This window comes from Dacryopinax primogenitus, assembly GCF_000292625.1.
Source record: "Dacryopinax primogenitus strain DJM-731 SS1 chromosome Unknown DACRYscaffold_14, whole genome shotgun sequence".
NCBI classification, from domain to species: Eukaryota; Fungi; Basidiomycota; class Dacrymycetes; order Dacrymycetales; family Dacrymycetaceae; genus Dacryopinax; species Dacryopinax primogenitus.
The window spans coordinates 1,034,935-1,055,315 of NW_024467211.1; the positions used below are offsets into that span (position 1 = coordinate 1,034,935).

Consider the following 20,381-nt stretch of genomic DNA (forward strand, 5'->3'; position numbering starts at 1 on the left):
AGCTACTTCCATGTCATAAAGGCTTAGTCATGTCTCTTGACCAAGCAATGAGCTGGTGCCCTGACAGAGGTCTGATGTCAGACTTTTGGATGATTAGTGGTTGTTTGGCAGTCAGGTCACCCTGATAGGTTGCAGCTTTGCCCAAAGCCTTTGTGTTCGGCCTCTGCTTGATGGTGTGCCCTGCCAAGTGTATCCAATGATGGGTAGAGCATCCTGTCAAACCCACTATGACAGACCTGCACTTATTCTCCAGAAAAGATTGTTAAAAGGTTCCAAAATGTTTAAATAGCCCAATATTCATGATCCCCAAAGATCCCCTCTTTAATTTCCCTCATGCACATCATGGGAAAGGTTGCTAACAGTAGCCATCAATCACTATTAAAGGCATCAGGCAATCACTCCAGTGCATCAGCAGGCAAGGTTATTATGGTCCCAAATTCCATAATGCTGAGGATCCCTGCCAAAGCAAGTAATTTCCTCTGATGCCCCCTCTTCAGAGACAAACTTCCTACAATGCCCCTCCAGAAGCAATTGCTCTAAATGCCCCTGTGTTCTTCACATGTGCTGCATATTTGCATTGTCATTGTGGCAGTGAGAAAGAAAATGATAGTTAGATAGCTCAGGGGGTCCCACAAGTTTGGATATTACAGTACAAAACAAATTGCATAATCAAAGAGCAAAATCTATCTCAGTCATTTTGGCATATTGCTGTTATTATAACCCTCAAATAACACCTCTCCTTAGAAGTATATATTCTAATTTCTTGAGAACATCATATGTAAGTATAACTGGAAGACCCCTAAACTCCCTCATTCATCTGCCACAAAGATGATGTGCAAATATGCAGCACATGTGAAGAAGAGGGGCATTTAGGGCAATTGCCTCCGGAGGGGCATTGTAGGAACTTTGTCTCCGAAGAGGGGGCATCGGAGGAAATTACTCCTGCAGAAGCGCTCAAGTTTATCCGGGATCGCCTCCGAAACGATCATGGACGATTCAGCTTCCCTCTCCACGGACAACTTCCCTTTGCTTCACTCGTACAGCTGGCAATGAGCGGACGGCGTCTTTAATGATAAGATTTCGTGGACCTTGAATTATTATTGAAGTGCGTTCGTGCTTTTGCCCTAGCCACGACTTGAGGTCCACCTCTCACTGGTGGCAGGGCCCATACCCATGCGCTTCCACGCATCTCAACAGGCAGTACTCTTGAATCTTTGTGCATGGCTGGAACTAGAATCTTTCACGGGAACATGTCGGTTGGACCCTCGTTTGAGGCAGGCTTATGAATGAAAATGACTGCTCGATTCGCAAGCGCCTATCCCTTCACCGCATCCTGCACAACCCCATTCCCACAGATCTCGCGTTTCCAACCTGTTTTTGTCACTGGCTGGATTGTGGACGTGATATCCTCTATCAAGCCTTACTTTATGTATGAGTTTTCTCCTGCAAGATAATCCCTTGGCATGAGATGTGCTGGCACCACCGACCGATTTTCAATGCTTCTCTCACGCATTCTCGTCAATCTTCACGCCTTCGATGAATTGCCTGATCCATTGCTGGCGTAATTTTCCCGTCTTGCTCCGACTCTCTATCCCGTTCTTTCTGGTGGTGTCAGGATATTTTCACACACGTTGATCGTATAGTATGCCGCTGTCAACCTCTGTCAACCTCGAGGTCGTTGTCCTCGTACCCATTACACCTCAAGCGAGACATCAAGATGCTCGCCTTTCTCTCCGTGGCTCTGTCAACCGTCGGCGCCCTCGCCCAGTTTCCCAGTGTCTTCCCCATCAGCTCCAGCATTGTTCCCGGTCCTCCATCGGCCGTCTGCACCCGCTCGACGTACAACATCACCCTTCCCACGTACACCATTGTCCCCTTCTCGAGCAACATCGGGCCCTCTCCCAACCAGACAATTATTACAAACCTCTTCCAGACCTATGTCACCTCTCCCACGAACTTCAAAGCAGATTATCAGACACCCACGGGGCTGGCAAGCGCGAGCAACAGCGCAGGCAGCTATTTGATTAGCGGGACTCTGTGCCAGCCTCTGTTCGGGGACGAGCATGAAGGAACGGTGCAGTTGCTGGTGCATGGGATTCCTTTCGACTCGCAGTACTGGGACTTTCAGTACGATTCTGAAATGTATTCGTGCGTTCTCGCTCTTCTTCCTTCTTACACTCAGCTAACTGGAACGATACTTTTTTTCATTGTATAGGTACGTCTGGGCCGCCTCTGCTGCGGGATATACCACTTTCCGATACGATCGACTGGGAACGGGCCTGTCCGAGCACCCGATTGACGGACTCAATGTCGTCCGAGCAGATACGGACGTACAGATCCTTAGCTCGATAGCATCGCTCCTTCGCACCGGGACGTTGACAGGCACGGGATACAACAAGATCCTGCTTGTTGGCCACTCTTACGGCTCTGTCCAAGCAACGGCCCTCGCTTCCCGCACTCCGGCAGCAGTTGACGGGATAATTGCTACCGGATTTTCAGCTTATGGGGGAGCGGTACCACTCTTCCTCGCTTCGGGCTTGTGGTCCTCCGCCGCGCAGGTCGCGCCCTACGCGTACGCCTCGCTGGCAAGCACGTACTTGCTCCCTGCTGTTCCGCAGGCTGCTCAGATGAACTTCTATTATTATCCGGGGTATGACGAGAGCGTATTCGTATACGACGCGGCAATGCCACAGCCTGTAACGGTGGGGGTAATGTTTACCTTGGAGACAGTCGCTGGTCCAGCAAGTAACTTTACAGGTCCGGTGCTGCTAGTGACGGGGGCACAGGATTTGCCATTCTGCGGAGTGAGGCCTTTTTTCTCTACTGCCGTACATGTTAAATTGATAGTGAACGTAGGGGAACTGCTACGCTCTCCAGCCTTCAAACCAGACGATCTTGCAAGAAACGGGCACGGCGCTCTTCCCCGCCAGCAAGTACAGCTACTACGCACCCCAGCTGACAGGGCATAATGTCAACTTGCACTTGTCCGCGCCGGAGACTTATGCCGCCATGATCGAGTGGGTGCTGGAGAATGGATTCTAGAATATATTTGACCGTGTGGGTATACAAACGATCAGACGATTGCATACAATTCAGTGCCCGAGTATTCCAGGAGTAATTGTACAGTTCGCGTAGTCAATTACAAGTCGTACCATGTTATATAAGCCCCAGATCTGTCAGCTGGTATAAAGGAAATGTATACGGACGGGATGGTCTCCGGGAATTCACTGACAAAGTTGCCCAAAACGCCGAGGACCCTCAGGCTGCGGTTCTGCCGTTCTGCAACGAGTCATCCGGGAGTGCGATCTGGACGAAATTCGAAAAGAGATGTGCACTAATTATCCGATCGAATACTTCGTTATATACGGAAAGAAAGTGATATTGTCATCCAGAAATAGGTGCTGACAACTCCTGAGTCGGAGAGGTGAATGGCTGTGCAATTTGCTGTTGAATGATCACGTCAGCATTTCTCTCTTACCCTGTGCACTAAATCTCCTGCTGTAACAAGCGTTCACTTCTTATTCTCTTTCCACCACCATCTATATTCTATTCCCCTTTTATCTACTGTACGCGAAGCATCAATTGTATTGTATACCACATACGTGTTACTATTCTCACGCTCACGTTTCTACAGTTTTAAACGACAAAAATATGCTAGGATCAAACGCAGGAGAGGCGATCGACCTTACCGACGACGGAGACGTCTCCTCAGTCTCTCTGCCGACGGCGTCAACGTCTACTGTACAACTGCCAACACTGCCCCATCTTACCTTTCCTGGTGGGTCGGGCACAGCGCATGCATATATTCCACATCACTCTACGCGCTCGATGCCCGCTCTCCGTCCACCACCGCGTCAGTCAAGCGTGATCGACCTCACTCGCGCCTCTCCTTCTCCTTCTCCTGTTCCTCCTCGCTCACCAATGCAAGTGCCACAAGTCCAACACATCGCCCTCTCAGCTGCCGCCGCGAGCGCGCGTCCAGCACAAGAATCGGACAAGCAGCCCATCTGTATCGGCCAACTCAAGCTCACGTGCCTCATCCTCTACCCATCACCATACATCCACTCCAGCGCCCAAACTTCAGCAGCCGCAGGGACGATGGACCTAGCCGCCGTCAAGTGGTCCTACCGCCCTCCGGTGAAAGGCATCTCGAGCAGCAGGGAGACCATCAACGTCCTCCAACCCGATTCGAAAGACTCATTCGGGGTCGTTGAACAGAAAGCAGCCAACGTCCTCGGACCGATGCTTGGCCGCGGTCTCCTCCGCGTAGACGCCAAAGTTTTCCGCACAAGCGATCCCCGGCCGACCATGCTCCCTCTGTACGTGCTCGTATTCACCCTCCCGCCTAATATCCCGGTCATTGCGGACCTGTTCCTAAAATCCAATCTCTACCTCGATAACCCGCCTGATTACTCCCCGGAAACGCATCATGGGGCGCCTCTCCGCAACCCTCATAATCCGCCTCCTGGTGGATGGGCTTCGCGGTTCCGCCAAGCACCTGGCTCGGGACTGAGCACCACACCTGTGTACCAGAGCAGTCAGAAGACTGTCGAGGTGCAGCGGAGTCAGGTAGAGGAGTTGTTTAAGACGCTGCGTGATGGGGGAGAACTGCGCGAGACCCAACCACCCCGGGAAATCGGAACAAGGCTGTACCCGCACCAAAAGCAGGCACTCACGTTCCTCTTGGAGAGGGAGGGAGAGATGGGATTGAAACTGGGGCTATTTATGGAGGTCCCTGTGGGTGGGAAGAAGCACTTTAGGTGTAGGGTCACCGGGAAAGAGTTTCCGACTCTTCCCCCCGGACCTCGAGGAGCCATATTGGCTGATGACGTGAGTGCTTCACTTGGACTTCCGACCTTATGTTGACATTATTACAGATGGGCCTGGGGAAGACTATCACTGTTGTTTCTCTAATTGCTTCTACGCTCAAGTCAGCGAAGAAATATGGATCTCTCCCCATCAAGAGCAGCGAGCTTCGTCCCGCCTTCCCCACGGCACTGGATAGCAAACTTAGACCAGCCCATTTTGCTGGAGCGGTGTGGGGGATGCCCAGCACCTCGACTTCCTCCCCCAGCTTATCTACATTCTCGAGCGCTCCGCTCGCCGAGTCATTTACTACTCTCCCATCCGGCTCCCGGAGCAAAAAGGCAGAAAAAGCGGAGAAAGCAGAAAGGAAGAAACAACAAGCAGAGCACGCGCGATTAGCGCGACTTAAAACTCGCTCGCGTGCGACGCTCATCGTCTGCCCTCTCAGTACGGTCATGAACTGGGAAGATCAGTTGCGTGAGCATTGGGGGGGCAAGGTCACTGTCTATGGTGGGGGAGGCGTCATTACTTCCGCGCCTGGGCATCAAGCTGAAATAGAGATCCCCAATGAGAGTGAGGGCGTGAGCGTGGTGCATCATCAGAGAGAAGAAGAGAAGGCGTCACTTAAGGTGTACGTCTACCATGGAAATGCCCGCCGACCGGATCCCGACTTCTTGGCAAATTTCGACGTCGTCATCACTACGTACTCGACGCTGGCCACGGAGTTTTCCAGACAACAGAAGACGGGCGCGAATCCAGAGGATAGCGATGACGAGAGTGGGAACGAATCTGGCGAAGCTGTTAGCAGTGGAATGAACAGTGCAAGCGGGACGAGCACGCCTAATGGCGGTGGAGGAGGGGCAATCCCTATCCCAAAGGGCTTTGTGGATGATTACGACAGCGATGGGATCGTCGAGGTCGATGGGGAGGGGCAGCTCCTTTCTCCTAAGGTTGGGCCGCAGGGCAAGCTGGCGGGACAGAAGAGAAAGAGGATTGGTACGCCTGGAGTGGAGATAAGTAGTCCACTCCAGCAGGTGGACTGGTTCAGGGTCGTTTTGGACGAGGCTCAGTAAGTCTGGGTGTTCAGTTTGTCATGGACCGTTTTGATACAGTGCAGTTCGATCAAGGAGACGAGCACTGTTGCCTCTCGGGCTTCTTGTGATCTCGTTGCTGAGAGGCGGATCTGCCTGACCGGTACACCAGTGCAAAACAAACTCGATGACGTGTATGCGCTGGTCAAGTTCATCCGCGTTCAGCCGTTCGACGACAAGAACTTCTGGACCGAGTGGATCGGTGGCCCTTGCAAGTTCGGTCAGCCTATCGGTGTTGCTCGCCTACAGACTATCATGAAGGTTATCACTCTCCGTAGGACCAAGGAGACAAAATCAAGTGATGGACAGAGTATCCTTGCCCTACCGCCCCGGAAGGATGAGCTACGCATGCTCCAGCTGGACGAGTATGAGAAAGGTATCTACGATCGGGTGTATAACGCAAGCAAGGAGGAGTTCGAGGCGATGTCAAAGAAAGGCGAGGTCATGAAGAACTATGTTGGCATCCTGCAACGTATCCTCCGTCTCAGGCAGATTTGCGACCACTGGCAGCTTGTGCAGGAGCGGGGCGACGTAACTGGCATGGACGACTCGGAACTTGAACCGGAAGAGCTCATCGCTGCTATCGAGAAGGAAGGTATCAATCTCGCGCGCGCAACAGCAGTATTCAACCTTCTCCGAGAAAGTGCTACTGCCACTTGTGTAGAATGCGGCTACGACCTTGCTCTTTCGGCACCGAATTCGGACGATCCGGATGCTGAACCTGAGGCACCGAAGGCGAAACGCGGACCGAAGAAGGCGCGGCCTGCCATTGGCCTGCCAGGCTTCGTTCCCCGCGTCGTCATGACGCGATGCCAGCATCTCTTCTGTTACAAGTGCTACGACAGGTCGGTGTGCCCGAACTGGCCCAAAGTGGACGCTGCCATTCGACGGCCCTGCTCGATCTGCCATCACACACTTGGTCCAAACGACGCAGTAGAGATATCGCCGTATGGGACTATGCCCAACATCGCAAGTGAAACCAACAAGCCAAAGACCACTGCTGCGAAGAGGAAGGAAAAAGCAGAGCGCCAGCTCCTGTCTGGTCAGGACGTTGCTATGTCCACCAAGATCAAGACGCTCATGAATGACCTATTGGGTTTCTCCCGATCCAATCCATTCTCGAGGAACTATGATCCTTCTGCCATTGAGATCGAGACGACTGATGCGCATGGGAATATAACTAATGAAGGCGTGGTAAAGACAATTGTATTGTGCGTGAATCCACATGTCACTGAGCCGATCGCTGATTTGGTTTAAAACAGCTCTCAATGGACTAGCATGCTGGACAAGGTTGAAGACGCGCTGGAGATGCATGGCATTCGGTTCGATCGACTGGATGGGACAATGCGGCGCGATGAGCGTACGCGGGCCATGGACGCGCTCAAGAGCGACCCGGCATGCGAAGTACTGCTCGTCAGTTTGCGTGCTGGTGGCGTCGGTCTCAACCTTACCGCCGCCCAACGTGTCTATCTCATGGACCCATACTGGAATCCCGCTGTGGAGAATCAGGCCGTGGACCGGATTGTGAGTGCTTTGATGGAGCTTTTCATCTGCAAGTGCTGATTCACATGCAGCACCGTCTCGGTCAAACTCGCCCAGTGACTACTATCAAGCTTGTTATCGAAAACACGGTGGAGGCGCGAATGCTAGAAGTTCAGAAGCGCAAGACCGCTCTCGCCAATCTCACCCTAGGTGGTTCCAATCTCACACGTGCCCAGATTGCAGAGCGTAGAATGGAAGAGCTTCGCGCTCTCTTCCGTTAACCAGTTTCTCACCCTATCTATATCCACGCATATGGCTGGCCAAAGTGGCTCTCGAACTCTTGTCCCTCACCAAATCACTGTAGCCACAAATCAAGATGCTGTACCCATACGTAGTATATTACCCCTGTTTGTTGCTAATAGAACGAAGAGTTGAGTTGTAATAAAGGAAAGCATGTGACACTATTCATACAAGAGCGTACTTTTTTTGGGGGGGAAGGACATAAGTGAATAAAGTATCATATACAGTTTTAATTTTCACCATATCTCGGGAATCTCATTCCCGTTCTCGTCAATGTTCCAATTGCCTGTCGCGGCAGCATAACCAAAGCCTTGAGGGTGGAAAGCGCTGAAACTCGTTTCTGGTGGGAATAATCCTATCTGGTCGGGCGGTAGTTGTAACGTGGCAGGATATGGGAGATACATATTGACAACCGGGTGGTCGCCACCTAAAGCCGGCTCGGTAAATTCAGGATCAGGATAAATCATGGGCAAGCCCATTATTAGTGAGAGATCTTCTGGAGGCGAGAGAGATGTTTGTTGTGGTTGATTCGGTGCACCATTCGGCCAATCATTCAGGGGCGCACCCGCCAAAGACGGGTCGGTAGAGACCTCCAAGGCCATCTCGCCACCCTCATCTACGATGGGTGCTCCTGCACCGTCCTGCAGCGCGTTGTCTCCATTGACAGTAACTTGTTCGGGGAGGACGCGCCGTTTTTGAGCAATGCGAATCATTTTCTTTAGTGTTTTCGAATATCTGGTAGCGGAAGCTACGGGAAAGGATGAGCACAGGGCACAGGACGATGACGAATGCACTTACCATTTGCCAATTCTTGTGCCAGACTGCTCACATCACTGAGGATCGCGGATAGGTCGGCTTCCTTCGGAAATAGGCGAGCCAAACGGATGAGGAAAGCAGCGGCGAAGGTGGCGGTCACGTGCGTATAATCGGGCGCTGCAAGCGGCGTCAGGACAGAGTTGACAGGCAATAGAACAGACGACGAACCGTATTTCAGGTCATCCCTGTAGGCTATTGATCGACAACAAATGTCGAGCGCGCTTTGAGCTGTTTTCATCGATTGGATGGCAAGTTTTTGTTGCCAGGTGTCAGGCGCCAGCTGTTCAACGTCTGACATGCTCTTGATACTGATTTACAGTGTAAGCCATCTGATATTCGTAGTAAATAAGCATATACTTACCCTCTTAATGCAACCGCGTTATGAAACAGCTCGCTTAGGTATCGTTGCACTAATAGACTATGTCGATAGAAGAGCTTTGAAGGCCACTTGTACGCAAGTTGTATGTCCCATCTCTCGAACCAATCATAAAACTGTCGCTCGGCATCTCGTGCGACCTCCTGCGTATCGGGTTTAACAGGGCCCTCCACCCCCATGCGCTTGTTCACCCTCTCCCGAATGATCATGAGCTCTACAGAGGAGACGAGGCGCATGTCGTCTTCGACTGAGAGCGGGTGTTCCATGATCAGCGCTGCATCTTGCACGGACTCGTCCGTCTTGATCATGAAAGGTCGACCTGTCCCGAAGGCGATTCTACCAATTGTCATAAAACATATCCTAGAACGCTAAATGGCAAGACTTACTGATGTTCGAACAAGAACAGGGTGAACCATATCCTTGAACAAACAACCAGATCGTGCTCATCCGAACCTCTGATATCCTTGAGCTTACTCCCCGATCGGATCTTCTTAAGTAGACGGGGCCAAGCCTTGTGTATCCCCAGCTCAAGCGCCATTCGTATGGCATGTCCTCCGAGGAGCCAGCCGTTTGTTGACCAGCCAGCGACCACAACTGTGCTATTTAAGCATTCGTATCACAAGAAGTGGGATCGCTTACTGCTCGCTTGCACGACCTCTCTTCGTGCCACAGGCAACCAGAGTGTGTTGCTCGAGATCATCTTGACCTCCTCCATGAGCCGCTTTGTCGTCTCGCTCTGGCCGTTGCTCGCATCCTTGATCGCAGAGGCAACCATGCATATCGCGTCCACGGAGAAGGGTGAGCGCCGATGGAGGTCCTCGTACGTGTCCAGTTCGGGCTCGAACACGGGCAGGAACTTGGAGCAGTGCTCGTAGTACCTGCACGTCGTCAGACCATAAAGGGAATTTCACACCAGCATACTCACGTCTTGAAGTAATCCTTCGCTTCTTCCTCTGAGATGATCCCTTTAGTGACGACTGCGTCCTTCAGCACGGTGATACATCATACCACAAGCACACGTACCATCCGGGTGAACATGTGGTCTCGCTGCCCTCCTTCCAACTCGTCTCCGCTTGGAAGGTCTCTCCCCACCCTCCATCTCTGCTGTCCAATCCCCACTCACACTACTCGTAGCTCTGCTCCTCCCTCCCGCAGCTCGACGCCGTTCCCGCTCTTGCTCCTGATGCTCTGCCAAACTTCGGAGCACTTCGAGGGGAGCTGTGAGCCCGGAGGTAGACAGCTCCCCCTCATTGTCAGAGGAATAGGCACTTGTAACGTTTGACGACCATGCGCCGCCAGCACTACGCGGTCTGTTCCAAGCAGGTGGGCCCATTCCATCCATGTCTACGGAAAAGTTGACGGGACCAGTATGCGGACGCGGTCGTTTGGGAGACGTGATTTCCGACAAAGGTCGGGGTGCTGCCGATAGAGGGTTGCTGGAGGAACTATTCGAGCCGGTGTGCCTCGAGAATGAATCCGTGTGAATGTTGAGAGGTGGGAGACGATCCTCTGGTGCGTTGCCTACAAGAGAGATCATAAGCGGGAGGCTATATGCGCTCTCATTGTGAGACGTACCAGTGCGAGATGGCCCTAATCTTGGTAGGGAGGGAGAGTGCTGGCTCGACCCGTCAGCCTGCGGCATAAAATTTGATTGGCTGGAGGCAACGCTCTCGCTCCTCTCCTGTCGTCGCGCCTGGTAGCGCTGCCCACCCATGGCGAGCGTTTGTGCAGCCTGCAATTCCCGCTCGGACATGTACTGTACGGGGGAGGTCATCGAGTTTGCTGATGCTTGGCTGGTACTGGAGACGGAGCCTGCCGGGCCTCCAGGTGGTGAGCCGTGCGCGGGTCCGTCGGCGGACGAAAGCCTCGGCGGTACGGATTGGTAGTGCTGGGATGATGAGCTGGGGGAGGCATGTCGTACTGGTGCAGCTGCTGCAGTCAAAGCAGCCACGGCGTTAGGACCTTTCAGGGCGCTGACGAGCTCTTCAAGAGTGCTCTGAATCGTGCCCACTTGGGACTCGAGCTTCTGTATCCGGCTACATATCCCACATCAGCGGAATCCGGAGAGATCGGCCCCGATCGGGTGCGGGGAAACGAGGTGCAAAGGAGGAAAGGACGTACTCCGCACTTTGGGCATCACCCTGCTGCTCTCGCATAGGCTTTTCAAACATGCAGGGGATGTTTGCGTGTCGACAGCGCTTGCAGGGTGGGTTGTCAGCACCTTCGCAGCGCATTTTCTGTTTGCGACAGCCATTCTGTGTCGCAATATGAGTATATGCGTTTGCAGATATAGAGGGGTGCTTACACAGGCACCTGTGAGGAGCTTCAGTACAAGAAATAAGGAGAAAGGGAGAGACGCACGTCCGACCCTGTTGACCGCCTTTCCCTTATTGGGACTCTTCTCGTCCCCATTAGCGCCCTCCTCGCGCTTTGTGACGCCCTCTGCTGGAGATGGGATGGAGGGATCAGCGCGGAACGTGTACTGATGTGCTGCGATCTCGTTCATTGTCGCTGCTGCTGCTGGGTCCTGGACTGGCATTTGTGGAGTGGGGTTGGGTGGGTTAAGAAAGGAAAGGAAGGAGGGCGTGAAGCGAGAGGAGGGAGGGGGTGGGGTGAGGGAGATGGTGGGGGGAAAGGGGTGATGGTGGGGTGGGGTGGTGATCGTATGCAGCCAAGGACGACGCGGGGTTTTGTGGTGTGTGGGGGGGATGACGCGTGTATGCTGCTAATGGGGGATGTGTGTATGCGCAGAGATGGAAGTACTGTACCAAGGGTGTGTGTATGTTGCAGGCTGGGTGCGAGCAACGAGGGAGAATGAGGGGCCACGGAAGGGTGGGAAGAAGAAGAACGCGGGGTCTCCTCTCCCTTCTCTCTTTTTCCCCCCTTCGCCGTCCCTGGCAAATACCCCGAATGGTTCGGTGAGGTCACGAGCCCTAATCACTTCACTCCCAATTATGGAAATTCCACGCTGAACGGCGTGTTATTCCACCTTGACTTCGACCTGACCAAGGAGTGATTGATGGCTAATTACATGTCACGGGGCCGTGTGGGTGATAGGACACAAGAGGGCGTTGTGGGGTAAACGGGAATGGAACAGAGTGTCAAGATTTGCTCTCTCCCACGCAACACCCACCACACACGTCAACAATTTACACAATGCACTGCCCAATACATGTGTTTGCCTTTTTCCTTCCCCTTGCCCTTCCCCCCATCGATGCACGGTCTCCATTCAATCCATCACGGCCCCGCGCGGTACGAAGGGGGCGCTCATCGGCGTGCACCCAGATCCCTGACCCCCTCCAAGCAACACATTCCATCCATTCAATTGCGGGGTTTATGCCCCTGTGCCGTTCTCCCCTCCCGCCAAGGGGGCTCACGTCAGCGACCGGTACCGTGCCAACAAATGCAACGCCTCCAAACAATATCAGCACGTGTCCTTCCACTAAATATACCTTCCTCGTGGGCACATCCCGTTTCTCCACACGCCCACGAAAGCTTCTTACATGCTAAACAGTGCCACAGATGAAATGCACAGCCGCCATATAAGGCACACCATCCGACACCCCTTTTTCCAACCCCACTTTATATATTTTTGCCAGCATTTTCGCACGACACAGTTCGATTCATTCTTGTCCTTAGGCAGTAAAATACTACCTAATCAGCTTGCTTGACTTATATGTTGTTCAGTGTTCTACAAGGAACCCACAAATTCTCCCGTCCGCTAGGATAGCCTGCATCATCGCACAAGACCTCATCTTTCACTCTTCACCATCTCTCACGCGCCGTACCAATCACATCGCGTCTATATTCTTCTTACGCATTCACCTTGGCCGTCTAGATCAAACGCCACTTATCAGCCCCGCACAGTCAGTCACCTGTCCGAGAAAACACCCACAGCTTCGGCCTGTAACCTGAGAGCGCGAGGCGCATCCATCTTCCCAATGAACAGCTCCACGATCTGCAGCTTTTCGGCTGCCGCGAACTTGGGGTCCTTTAGAAGCGCGGACAGCTCTTCAAACGTCTTGACCTGGTACGTTGCGTAGGAACCCTCAGCAGCACCGAATACCTGGATCGCTTCGTCAGTGCCCGTCCATGTCGTCGGAACCGACGCACTCACACTCAGCAACTGAGTCCACTTCCACGGTTGAATATCGTTCTGCGATCACGCCCATCCGTTATCTCTGATCTAAACGATGCCTCAAAAGGTCTTACATATGTCCTATTTGGGCCGTGGATAAACCTTTCGATCGTGTACCCGTCGTTGTTCAGCACGAAGATCTGGCCGAAAGATTAGAAGCATCAAAGACGCTAGGACGATTTTCTTACAATCGGCTTGACATTAATCCGAGCCATCGTCGACAGCTAACGGCCGCGTGAGTCGACATGTGACATGTGATGTACATCATCACGCTACGTACCTCTTGGACGGTAAGCTGCCTATAAAAAGCTACTCAGCACATGCACATGACCGAATAACTGATGATGCACGCACCAGCTACCATCACCTGTGAACAGGATGGTCCGCCGCGGCACCGGGGATTCTTCCGCAGCTACAGCAGCACCAAGTACCGCACCTCCAGCCCATCCAATGGAGCCCCAGAGAATCTACAACATCCGGTGAACTCCGGTCAGACAATGGCACATCTTGACACATACTTGAGCACCAAAGATGGCACCAGCTGGCATCCTCGTCTCCAAAACGCCAAACGCAGAAGTTCCGGTCTCGCCAATAATCACATCGTTATCCTTGAATGCTGTCGAGACCAGTGGCCACAAGCCCTCTTGCGTTATCTTACCTTTCAACGGCGCTGTGAGCAGATTGGGGAACGGGTCGTGGGGAATGCGCTGCGATGGCTTCAAAGGATGAACCTTCTCAACCAGCAGAGGCAGAATCGTCTGGAATGTCACGCCCTCGAAGCCTGGTAGATCTCATTGTTACAGGGTGATGCACTTGAAACTGCAAAACACGTACGGCCGTATTGGAACACAACATGGTCGGAATGTAGCTCCACAGTCCTCTCTCCCGGCATGCGCCATGTGAAGGAACCGGAGTTGAAGTCGCTCTATCACACAAAGCCAATTGGTAGGAGCACACAGGGGGAAAAGCTCAACTTACCTTCATCGTGCCGATGGCAAGGACGAAGTCGGCAGACTCAAATGCCTCCCTGACAGATGGCAGCTGCCGCGATTCATCAGCATGGGCTCAGGATGCGAAAGAAGCCACATACAGAAATGTCACCGACATAGACGCCGCCAAAGTTGGGATGGGTTTCAGAGATGGCTGCCTTGCCCATAGGACTCGTGAAGAAGGTCACGCCCGTCTTGTTGATCAGGCGCAAAGCGGCTTCAACAACATGGAAACGAAGGGTACAGGCGTCAATCTACTCAATTACATAAGCATTGCTCCTCGGCTTGGTTGAATCGCTCACCAGAACAACGGGTCTCTCAGCATTTTCGAAGCCTGCGCAAATTCGTTCCGCTAGGAAGTTCTCAGTTGCCTCCTTGCTTGGGTGCTCGACAATCGGCTTCAAGAGGTTGCTCAGGGGCTTTGCAGATATCTTTGCGTGAACAAGATCGGTCGCTACCATTGCACAATAAGCTAGTTCCTTTGATAAACATGTTTTGTATGCTTACGGATGGTGATGTAGCTCGGCCGAGCCTTGAGCAGCATGGTAGATAAGCACATGTCGATTTGCTCGGCGGCGTGCTCCGCCTTCATAATAATGGCATTCGAGCCAGTGATATGTTGGGCAATATGAATAAATGCGTCAAATTCTGTCATGTACATAAGAAGGAGTTGCAGGGTGTTAATTCAAGGACGTACTAGAGTCACCTAGAGTGTGGTGAAGGATAGCTTGATGTGCCTGGAGTGTGGTGGCAGGTACGCCCACAATGTGGACGACAGGAACACGCTCTGAATGTGCACCAGCTGTAGACGGAAGTCAATAGGAGCATATAGTGTGACATGTAGACTCGGCGCACCGATAGCATTCGTCGCGCTCAACTCGCCGACACCGAAGGTGGTCACTACCGCTCCAACCTTGCCCGTGACTCGAGCATATCCGTCAGCGGCGTATCCCGCGTTGAGCTCGTTGCAACAGCCAATATAGCCTTTGGAAGTAAATTAGATCTGACAACAAGAAGTGGTAGGGGATGCACGCACCGATATCGGCGTGGTCCTGGATAAGATCAAGGAATGGCATGTTGAAGTCGCCTGTTTATGCCATTAGCGATATACACAATGATCCCACACTGTACAAGCTTACCAGGCACGCCAAACACTTGCTTCACGCCGAGCTACATACATCGGTTTGTCAGTTGCTACAAGCCCCGAGGACAACGGCGTTCGGCCTACCTGGATCAATCGCTCGATGAGGTAGTCGCCGAGTTCGACCTGACCATTTTGCACCGAAGCCATGGTTGCAATGCCTTTGCGTTGGTCTACAATGGATGATTGAGGGATGAAGGGATACGGTGTAAGAAGACAGAGAGAGATGGCTTGTCAAGATGGAGCACCACAAGTATTATATACACTTTTGGGGTATGACACAATTGTCACGTTCACACTCCCCTTCCCACGAGCGGCAAACAGTCGAGACCCGCAAGTTCCTGTGCGAGGCCCAGATGCCTTTCGGGGATGAACAAATCTTTGATGTTTAACTGCTAGAATTGACAACACAAATCCCACCCATGTCGCACGGTAAGGTCGGTGGGAAGGGCGCCGCCCTCACCGGGTCACCTTATCAGGAAGTGCGCGCGGCCCGCAAGACGAAGAGCGCTTCGCAATTCTGCATCGCCACGAAGGCGTAAATTCGGATTATTTCGGGCGCCTCTTTCGGATCTATGCTGTCCTCTTGCACTGGCGGTCTAGAACGCCATGAGAAAACGGAAACTATGCTATGTACAATGTCAAACCTTTAGAAACGTACTATGAATAGCAAAAGTTGAACTAGGCCACTATTAGAAATACAGACTTGCAGCGAATACAACTGACAAAGCGTTAGTGACATCGTGTGAACAATGAAATACTCACTATCGCGCTTGATCTTGATCTGTGCCTCTTCCATCTTCTTGAAGAGGTCAGCGTCCCCGATAACTCTCGCTGCGTCTCTCACTTCTCGACACGTCTCATCAAGCCGAGTAATCACCCTGACAATGGTTCCCTCGGGGACATCGGTCAATTCTGTAATCTTTTCAAAGGGCTAGAAGAAGACGCTATCAGCTGATGTGACATGCTGACGTAACATCACTCACCATTCCACGCGCCCACTCGTATACGACCTCCATCAGACCAAATTTTAATTTACCCTCGAAATCTTCTGTTGCTACCTTGTTGGCCAATTCAACTTTCTGAACGCGCTCTGCTAGCCGGATAACCTCTGCTTTGCCTTCTTCTAGCTTGGGAGGAATAACCGGTTCGGTCTCAGTCTTTTCTTGAAAGAGGAATGCCGAGAGCAACGCGACAACCTCTTCCGGCTCGTATCTAGCCAGCGTATTCTCTAAAATTAGCTCAGTGAGGATCAGCTCACTCGCGGAGTTAATCTGTATTTCCATCAATCAGCAGACAGGTGACCTGCAGATAATTTGGGTCACCTCGCAAGCCACGCGTCCTTTCAAGAGCACGGTTGATCTCTCATCAATAAGCTTGAGATCTTTTAGAACCTGCACCCGCTGCTCGTAGTCGGGTAATAGCTCTAGGTTCTGATCGGATATTGCGAGCTTTAGACTTGCTATTTGGGCTCTGAGCATTTTTATCCCGTGGAGTGCATCGTACTGTTGAAGTAAGCGTTCCAGCATGTTCAACCCCAGGTGAATTCAACTCACGTGCCCCAAGAAGCCTTCGCATAAGACACACGCTTTACCGGATAGAAGCCGGTGCAGATTATCACGATTTCGCAGGGTATCTTGGAAATCAAGCGTGTGGAATTTCGCCCATTCCACTTCGGGTAACATATCTAGATCCTGCCACTCGAGGGCGATGGCTTGCAAGGCTTCTGCCGCATGCTTCATAGGCAAGATACGGTGTTTGTCCGCGATCTCGTCAAACTCTTCGACGACAATCCGATTGGTCACGAACTGCACATCCCCGAGTGGAGCAAGAACAAGATCGTAAACGGGGTCACAAGATGGAAGTTTGGCTGGTTCGGGCGGCCAGAGTGGTGGCACCTTCGAGGGCGGACGATCTATCGTAAAGGCATTAGTGACCAGTGATCAACTCCGTGCTGGGTCCCTACCTCTTGAACCGGTCTTCGTGTCAGGGTCTGCTAAGGCGAGAAACAAGTATTGCCTCGCGAGAGGCGATGTTGCAGGCGAACTGACTTGTAGTGGAACGGCCTTCAGCAGTATTGCAAGATTCTGGCCGAAATGCTATCATTTTCATTAGAAGGAGAATGAGTCCAGATTATGCAAAGCTTACCCCGTTTCGAAGTACCACAACGCGACCTGGACGCAAGACCTTGCTTCCCGCCGGATGTGTGGTAGCAAGTTCAATCAATCGCGAGTTGAGATAGGCGAGATCGGCGGAGATGTCGTAAAATGTTTCAATATCGGGCCTACAAACGGGGCAATCAAGCTCGGGCATTGCCTTCAACTCCTTCTCCACCTCGAGGACTTTGCGTTGCTGATCAGGTAACAGGCGCTGAGATGCGTTTTCCGAGAAACTGCGTTTGATCATTTCTTCGACACGCAATGCTTCGACACGGAGCCTAAGTTGCCTGTCAGCACATGATTAGGAAATGCGAAATGTTCGCACAAATTCAGGATCATGTTGTATGTTAGCCGGAATTGTGACTGCAGCTTGTTCGGTTGACCCAGCATCATGATATGGAGGGTGCCGACATCCGGAAGTTCATCGCCAGAAACGATAATGACTACGCCTGTGGGATCCAAACCTCGTCGACCTGCACGGCCGGACATCTGAGTATACTCGCCGGGTAGAAGTTCCCGGAAATTCCGGCCATCGTGTTTCTTGATACCCGAAAACACAACTGACCGAGCAGGCATATTCACACCCTGCGACAATGTGATCAAGCATTGTCAGAATAGAGTAAACACACGGAACCCACCATGGCGAAGGTCTCTGTTGCGAATAGAACTTTGACCAGACCCCTGGAGAAGAGAATCTCCACAACCTCCTTCACAATAGGCAGCAGACCTCCGTGATGGACGCCGATACCCCGACTGAGCAAATCTCGCATCCGCGCAATCTGGGGTAACTTCTTATCGGATCCCTTTAGCCGCGTAAGCGCCTTCTCAATAGTCACGTGTACTTCACTCTTCTCCACGGCGGAACACAGGTCGGTGTTCGACAGGGTCTGGGCGTTTTCCTCACATCGTCGTTTGGAGAACGTGAATACCACCACGGGAAGGAGGTTGATCTTCCGTAAGTGTCCCACGAGATGCACGTACAGGTTGCGGTCTTGTTGCTGGAAGGAGCGAGGTGGCATTGCGCCGCGGCCACGTGCTGGTGGTGCGGCGCCACGGGCGCCTCCTCGAGCCTGCGGGCCTCCACGACCTTGCTGGCCACCTCGCGCGTTCGCACCGCGCTGTGCCCCCCCTCTGGCCCCAACGCGTTGTACCGGTGGGAGGCCCGCGGCTTCCCGCTCCTTGTCTTGTTTCCTTCGGAGCGCCTCGCCAGCCTCCTTATAGCCCTGCGCAAGAAATTCGCCCTTCGCATCTACGATCTTGTGCATCTCCCTGCCTGCCCAGAGGTAATGCTCCAAAGGTACAGGCCGCTTAGGCGTGCTGATGACATAGATATCCTTCTTCTTAGTACGTCTGCAACGAGTGAGGAAGGGTTTCCGAGGTGGATAGTCTGACATGCTCACCCAACCCAATCGGCGAACTCCTTGGTGTTTGGCACAGTGGCAGACAGCAGAATGATGTTGACATGCTCAGGCAGCATGATAATAACTTCTTCCCAGACCACGCCCCGCTCGGCATCGTTCACATAGTGCACTTCATCGAAGATGACAAACTCGACGTCACGGATGAGATCGGCTCCCTTGTACAGCATCGAGCGCAGAATCTCGGTGGTCATGATCAAACAACTTCCTTCAGGATTGATTTGCACATCTCCCGTGAGGATACCAACTGTGGATGGATCGAACGTCTGTTTGAAGTCACGGAATTTCTGGTTGGACAATGCCTTGATCGGTGACGTGTATATAGCGCGGGTCATATGCTTTGCCGCCAGTGCAATGGCATACTCGGCCACCACTGTCTTTCCAGCACTTGTATGCGCGGCGACAAACACGCTGTCGCCCATCTCCAGATGGTACACCGCTTCCTTCTGGAAAGTGTCTAGCTCGAAAGGATATTTGCGTGCCATGTCGGGGACAAGTTCGTGGAAGTTGAGCAGTTGTTGATTGACGTCAACTACATCAGCCCAGTCCCGTTTAACTGCTGCCGTTCGCCGCGCTGGCGGGCGGTTGGGAGCCGCAGATATTCGCACACGCTGTACGAGTTCAGCAAAGGGATCATCGAGAATTGGAGGAAGCGCACGTCGACAGGGAGCAAGTCATCTATTTCGCTTTCGAGACCAACAGCTGATACAGGGGCGGCATTCTCGTTATGAAGTCCATTGTGGTTGCTCTGGTACAGCTCAGCCATTTGATGGCATTAGGTGAACCCATCAAACATACATTGACACTCTTGTCCAGTGAAGACGGGTAACCGGAATCCAATACGGAAATCTCATCTTCCTCTTCGATCTCTTCCCCTGGCAGGCGGAGTCCTCTCGTAAAGCCAGGAGGCACAGTCAACAGACCCACGCCTGAGGATACGTTAGCAGCGAGCGAAGCGCTTCGCCTGGACCTATGATAGACGTACGAGATGCCTCGTCAGCGGTTACAGTCTGAAGATTTGCCGAATCTCCCAGGATATCATCCAATCCTCCTGGGAGGAAAGGAACATAGCTTGACTTGCCTCGGACGAAGTTTGTCGTCGGTGCTGGCGCTCGTAACAGCGATGTCGACGTGAGCGCAGTGGCATGCTGCTTAGAAATGGGTATCTTACAGAGATTTAATGATACGATTTTATATAATGTCAGATAGCCGCACCTCTCGGTATCCGGTGACCCTCCCTTCTAAACCCGCACGGACGAACTCGAGGCGCGAGGGTGCTGGTGAAGGTGCGAGCGTCAACAGTGATGGTATGGATGTTTCATGCTCCCAATGTCTGAAGAATGTCAGAAGATTTCTTCTAATGTGATACGATAACACACAATTGATAAGTTGCAAGCCAATGATCTGGCAGCTTTGCCTTTGGCTGCAGTAACCTGTCCTCGAGCGCTTGATGTAGTTTCACCTTGGATGGTATCCGTCCAACTCCGAGCTCTGTCAGAAGTTCCTCCCGGGTATTGAGATTAACATGTTCAGAATCAGATGCAATTAAGATGAGCTCAGATATATCTTTTGTGAGGATTGGCTCCATCGGAATATATATTCACAAGTTGTGCAGGCTGTGAGATCAGGGATGGCCTTGGGCGATTCCTCTCGGTGCCGAAGTTA

The 20,381-nt window shown here is 52.4% G+C and overlaps 5 protein-coding genes across 5 annotated transcripts; 2 read left to right on the plus strand and 3 right to left on the minus strand.

Annotated features, from left to right (window-relative positions):
• Positions 1-2,011: 2,011 nt before the first annotated feature.
• Positions 2,012-3,042, plus strand: DACRYDRAFT_33616 (alpha/beta-hydrolase; the record flags this gene model as incomplete). The annotated part of the gene is made up of 3 exons (XM_040774373.1): positions 2,012-2,148; positions 2,216-2,804; positions 2,857-3,042. Coding segments are annotated over 3 exons (912 nt in total), but the record flags the coding sequence as incomplete, so codon positions are not given.
• Positions 3,043-3,921: 879 nt separating this feature from the next.
• DACRYDRAFT_17168 (uncharacterized protein) lies at positions 3,922-7,660 on the plus strand (the record flags this gene model as incomplete). The annotated part of the gene is made up of 5 exons (XM_040771263.1): positions 3,922-4,830; positions 4,878-5,875; positions 5,924-7,108; positions 7,160-7,421; positions 7,472-7,660. The coding sequence occupies 5 exons, from the start codon at positions 3,922-3,924 to the stop codon at positions 7,658-7,660; spliced, it is 3,543 nt and encodes a 1,180-aa protein (XP_040627040.1).
• A 255-nt stretch (positions 7,661-7,915) lies between these two features.
• On the minus strand, positions 7,916-11,410 carry DACRYDRAFT_117704 (uncharacterized protein; the record flags this gene model as incomplete). Its single annotated transcript, XM_040770438.1, has 12 exons — positions 7,916-8,427; positions 8,478-8,612; positions 8,664-8,803; positions 8,857-9,207; positions 9,258-9,465; positions 9,511-9,749; positions 9,797-9,848; positions 9,895-10,392; positions 10,447-10,907; positions 10,993-11,126; positions 11,177-11,184; positions 11,233-11,410. 12 exons carry the CDS (start codon positions 11,408-11,410, stop codon positions 7,916-7,918), a joined length of 2,916 nt encoding a protein of 971 aa, XP_040627041.1.
• A 1,044-nt stretch (positions 11,411-12,454) lies between these two features.
• Positions 12,455-15,343, minus strand: DACRYDRAFT_23612 (pyruvate decarboxylase). The gene is made up of 18 exons (XM_040773309.1): positions 15,227-15,343; positions 15,138-15,168; positions 15,035-15,085; positions 14,854-14,982; positions 14,696-14,800; positions 14,506-14,646; positions 14,301-14,452; positions 14,100-14,252; positions 13,988-14,050; positions 13,844-13,934; positions 13,528-13,790; positions 13,364-13,476; positions 13,290-13,308; positions 13,198-13,233; positions 13,084-13,149; positions 12,989-13,027; positions 12,767-12,937; positions 12,455-12,705 (listed from the first exon to the last, which is right to left on the minus strand). Exons 1-18 carry the CDS (start codon positions 15,287-15,289, stop codon positions 12,685-12,687), a joined length of 1,707 nt encoding a protein of 568 aa, XP_040627042.1. The 5' UTR covers positions 15,290-15,343; the 3' UTR covers positions 12,455-12,684.
• Positions 15,344-15,831: 488 nt separating this feature from the next.
• Positions 15,832-20,304, minus strand: DACRYDRAFT_81832 (antiviral helicase; the record flags this gene model as incomplete). Its single annotated transcript, XM_040776531.1, has 15 exons — positions 15,832-15,860; positions 15,905-16,073; positions 16,126-16,413; positions 16,465-16,644; positions 16,696-17,054; positions 17,106-17,238; positions 17,288-17,576; positions 17,624-17,883; positions 17,937-18,648; positions 18,699-19,327; positions 19,375-19,464; positions 19,515-19,645; positions 19,702-19,882; positions 19,932-20,049; positions 20,096-20,304. The coding sequence occupies 15 exons, from the start codon at positions 20,302-20,304 to the stop codon at positions 15,832-15,834; spliced, it is 3,777 nt and encodes a 1,258-aa protein (XP_040627043.1).
• Positions 20,305-20,381: the final 77 nt, after the last annotated feature.

Bases quoted from the DNA above. Each gene is read 5' to 3' on its own strand.
- DACRYDRAFT_23612 (XM_040773309.1), bottom strand. From the start codon at position 15,289: ATGGCTTCGGTGCAAAATGGTCAGGTCGAACTCGGCGACTACCTCATC. The intron at 13,150-13,197 runs GTAAGAAAATCG...TCTTTCGGCCAG, and splicing joins GGATTAATGTCAAGCCGATT to ATCTTCGTGCTGAACAACGA. The intron at 12,938-12,988 runs GTGAGTGCGTCG...GAAGCGATCCAG, and splicing joins AGTGGACTCAGTTGCTGAGT to GTATTCGGTGCTGCTGAGGG.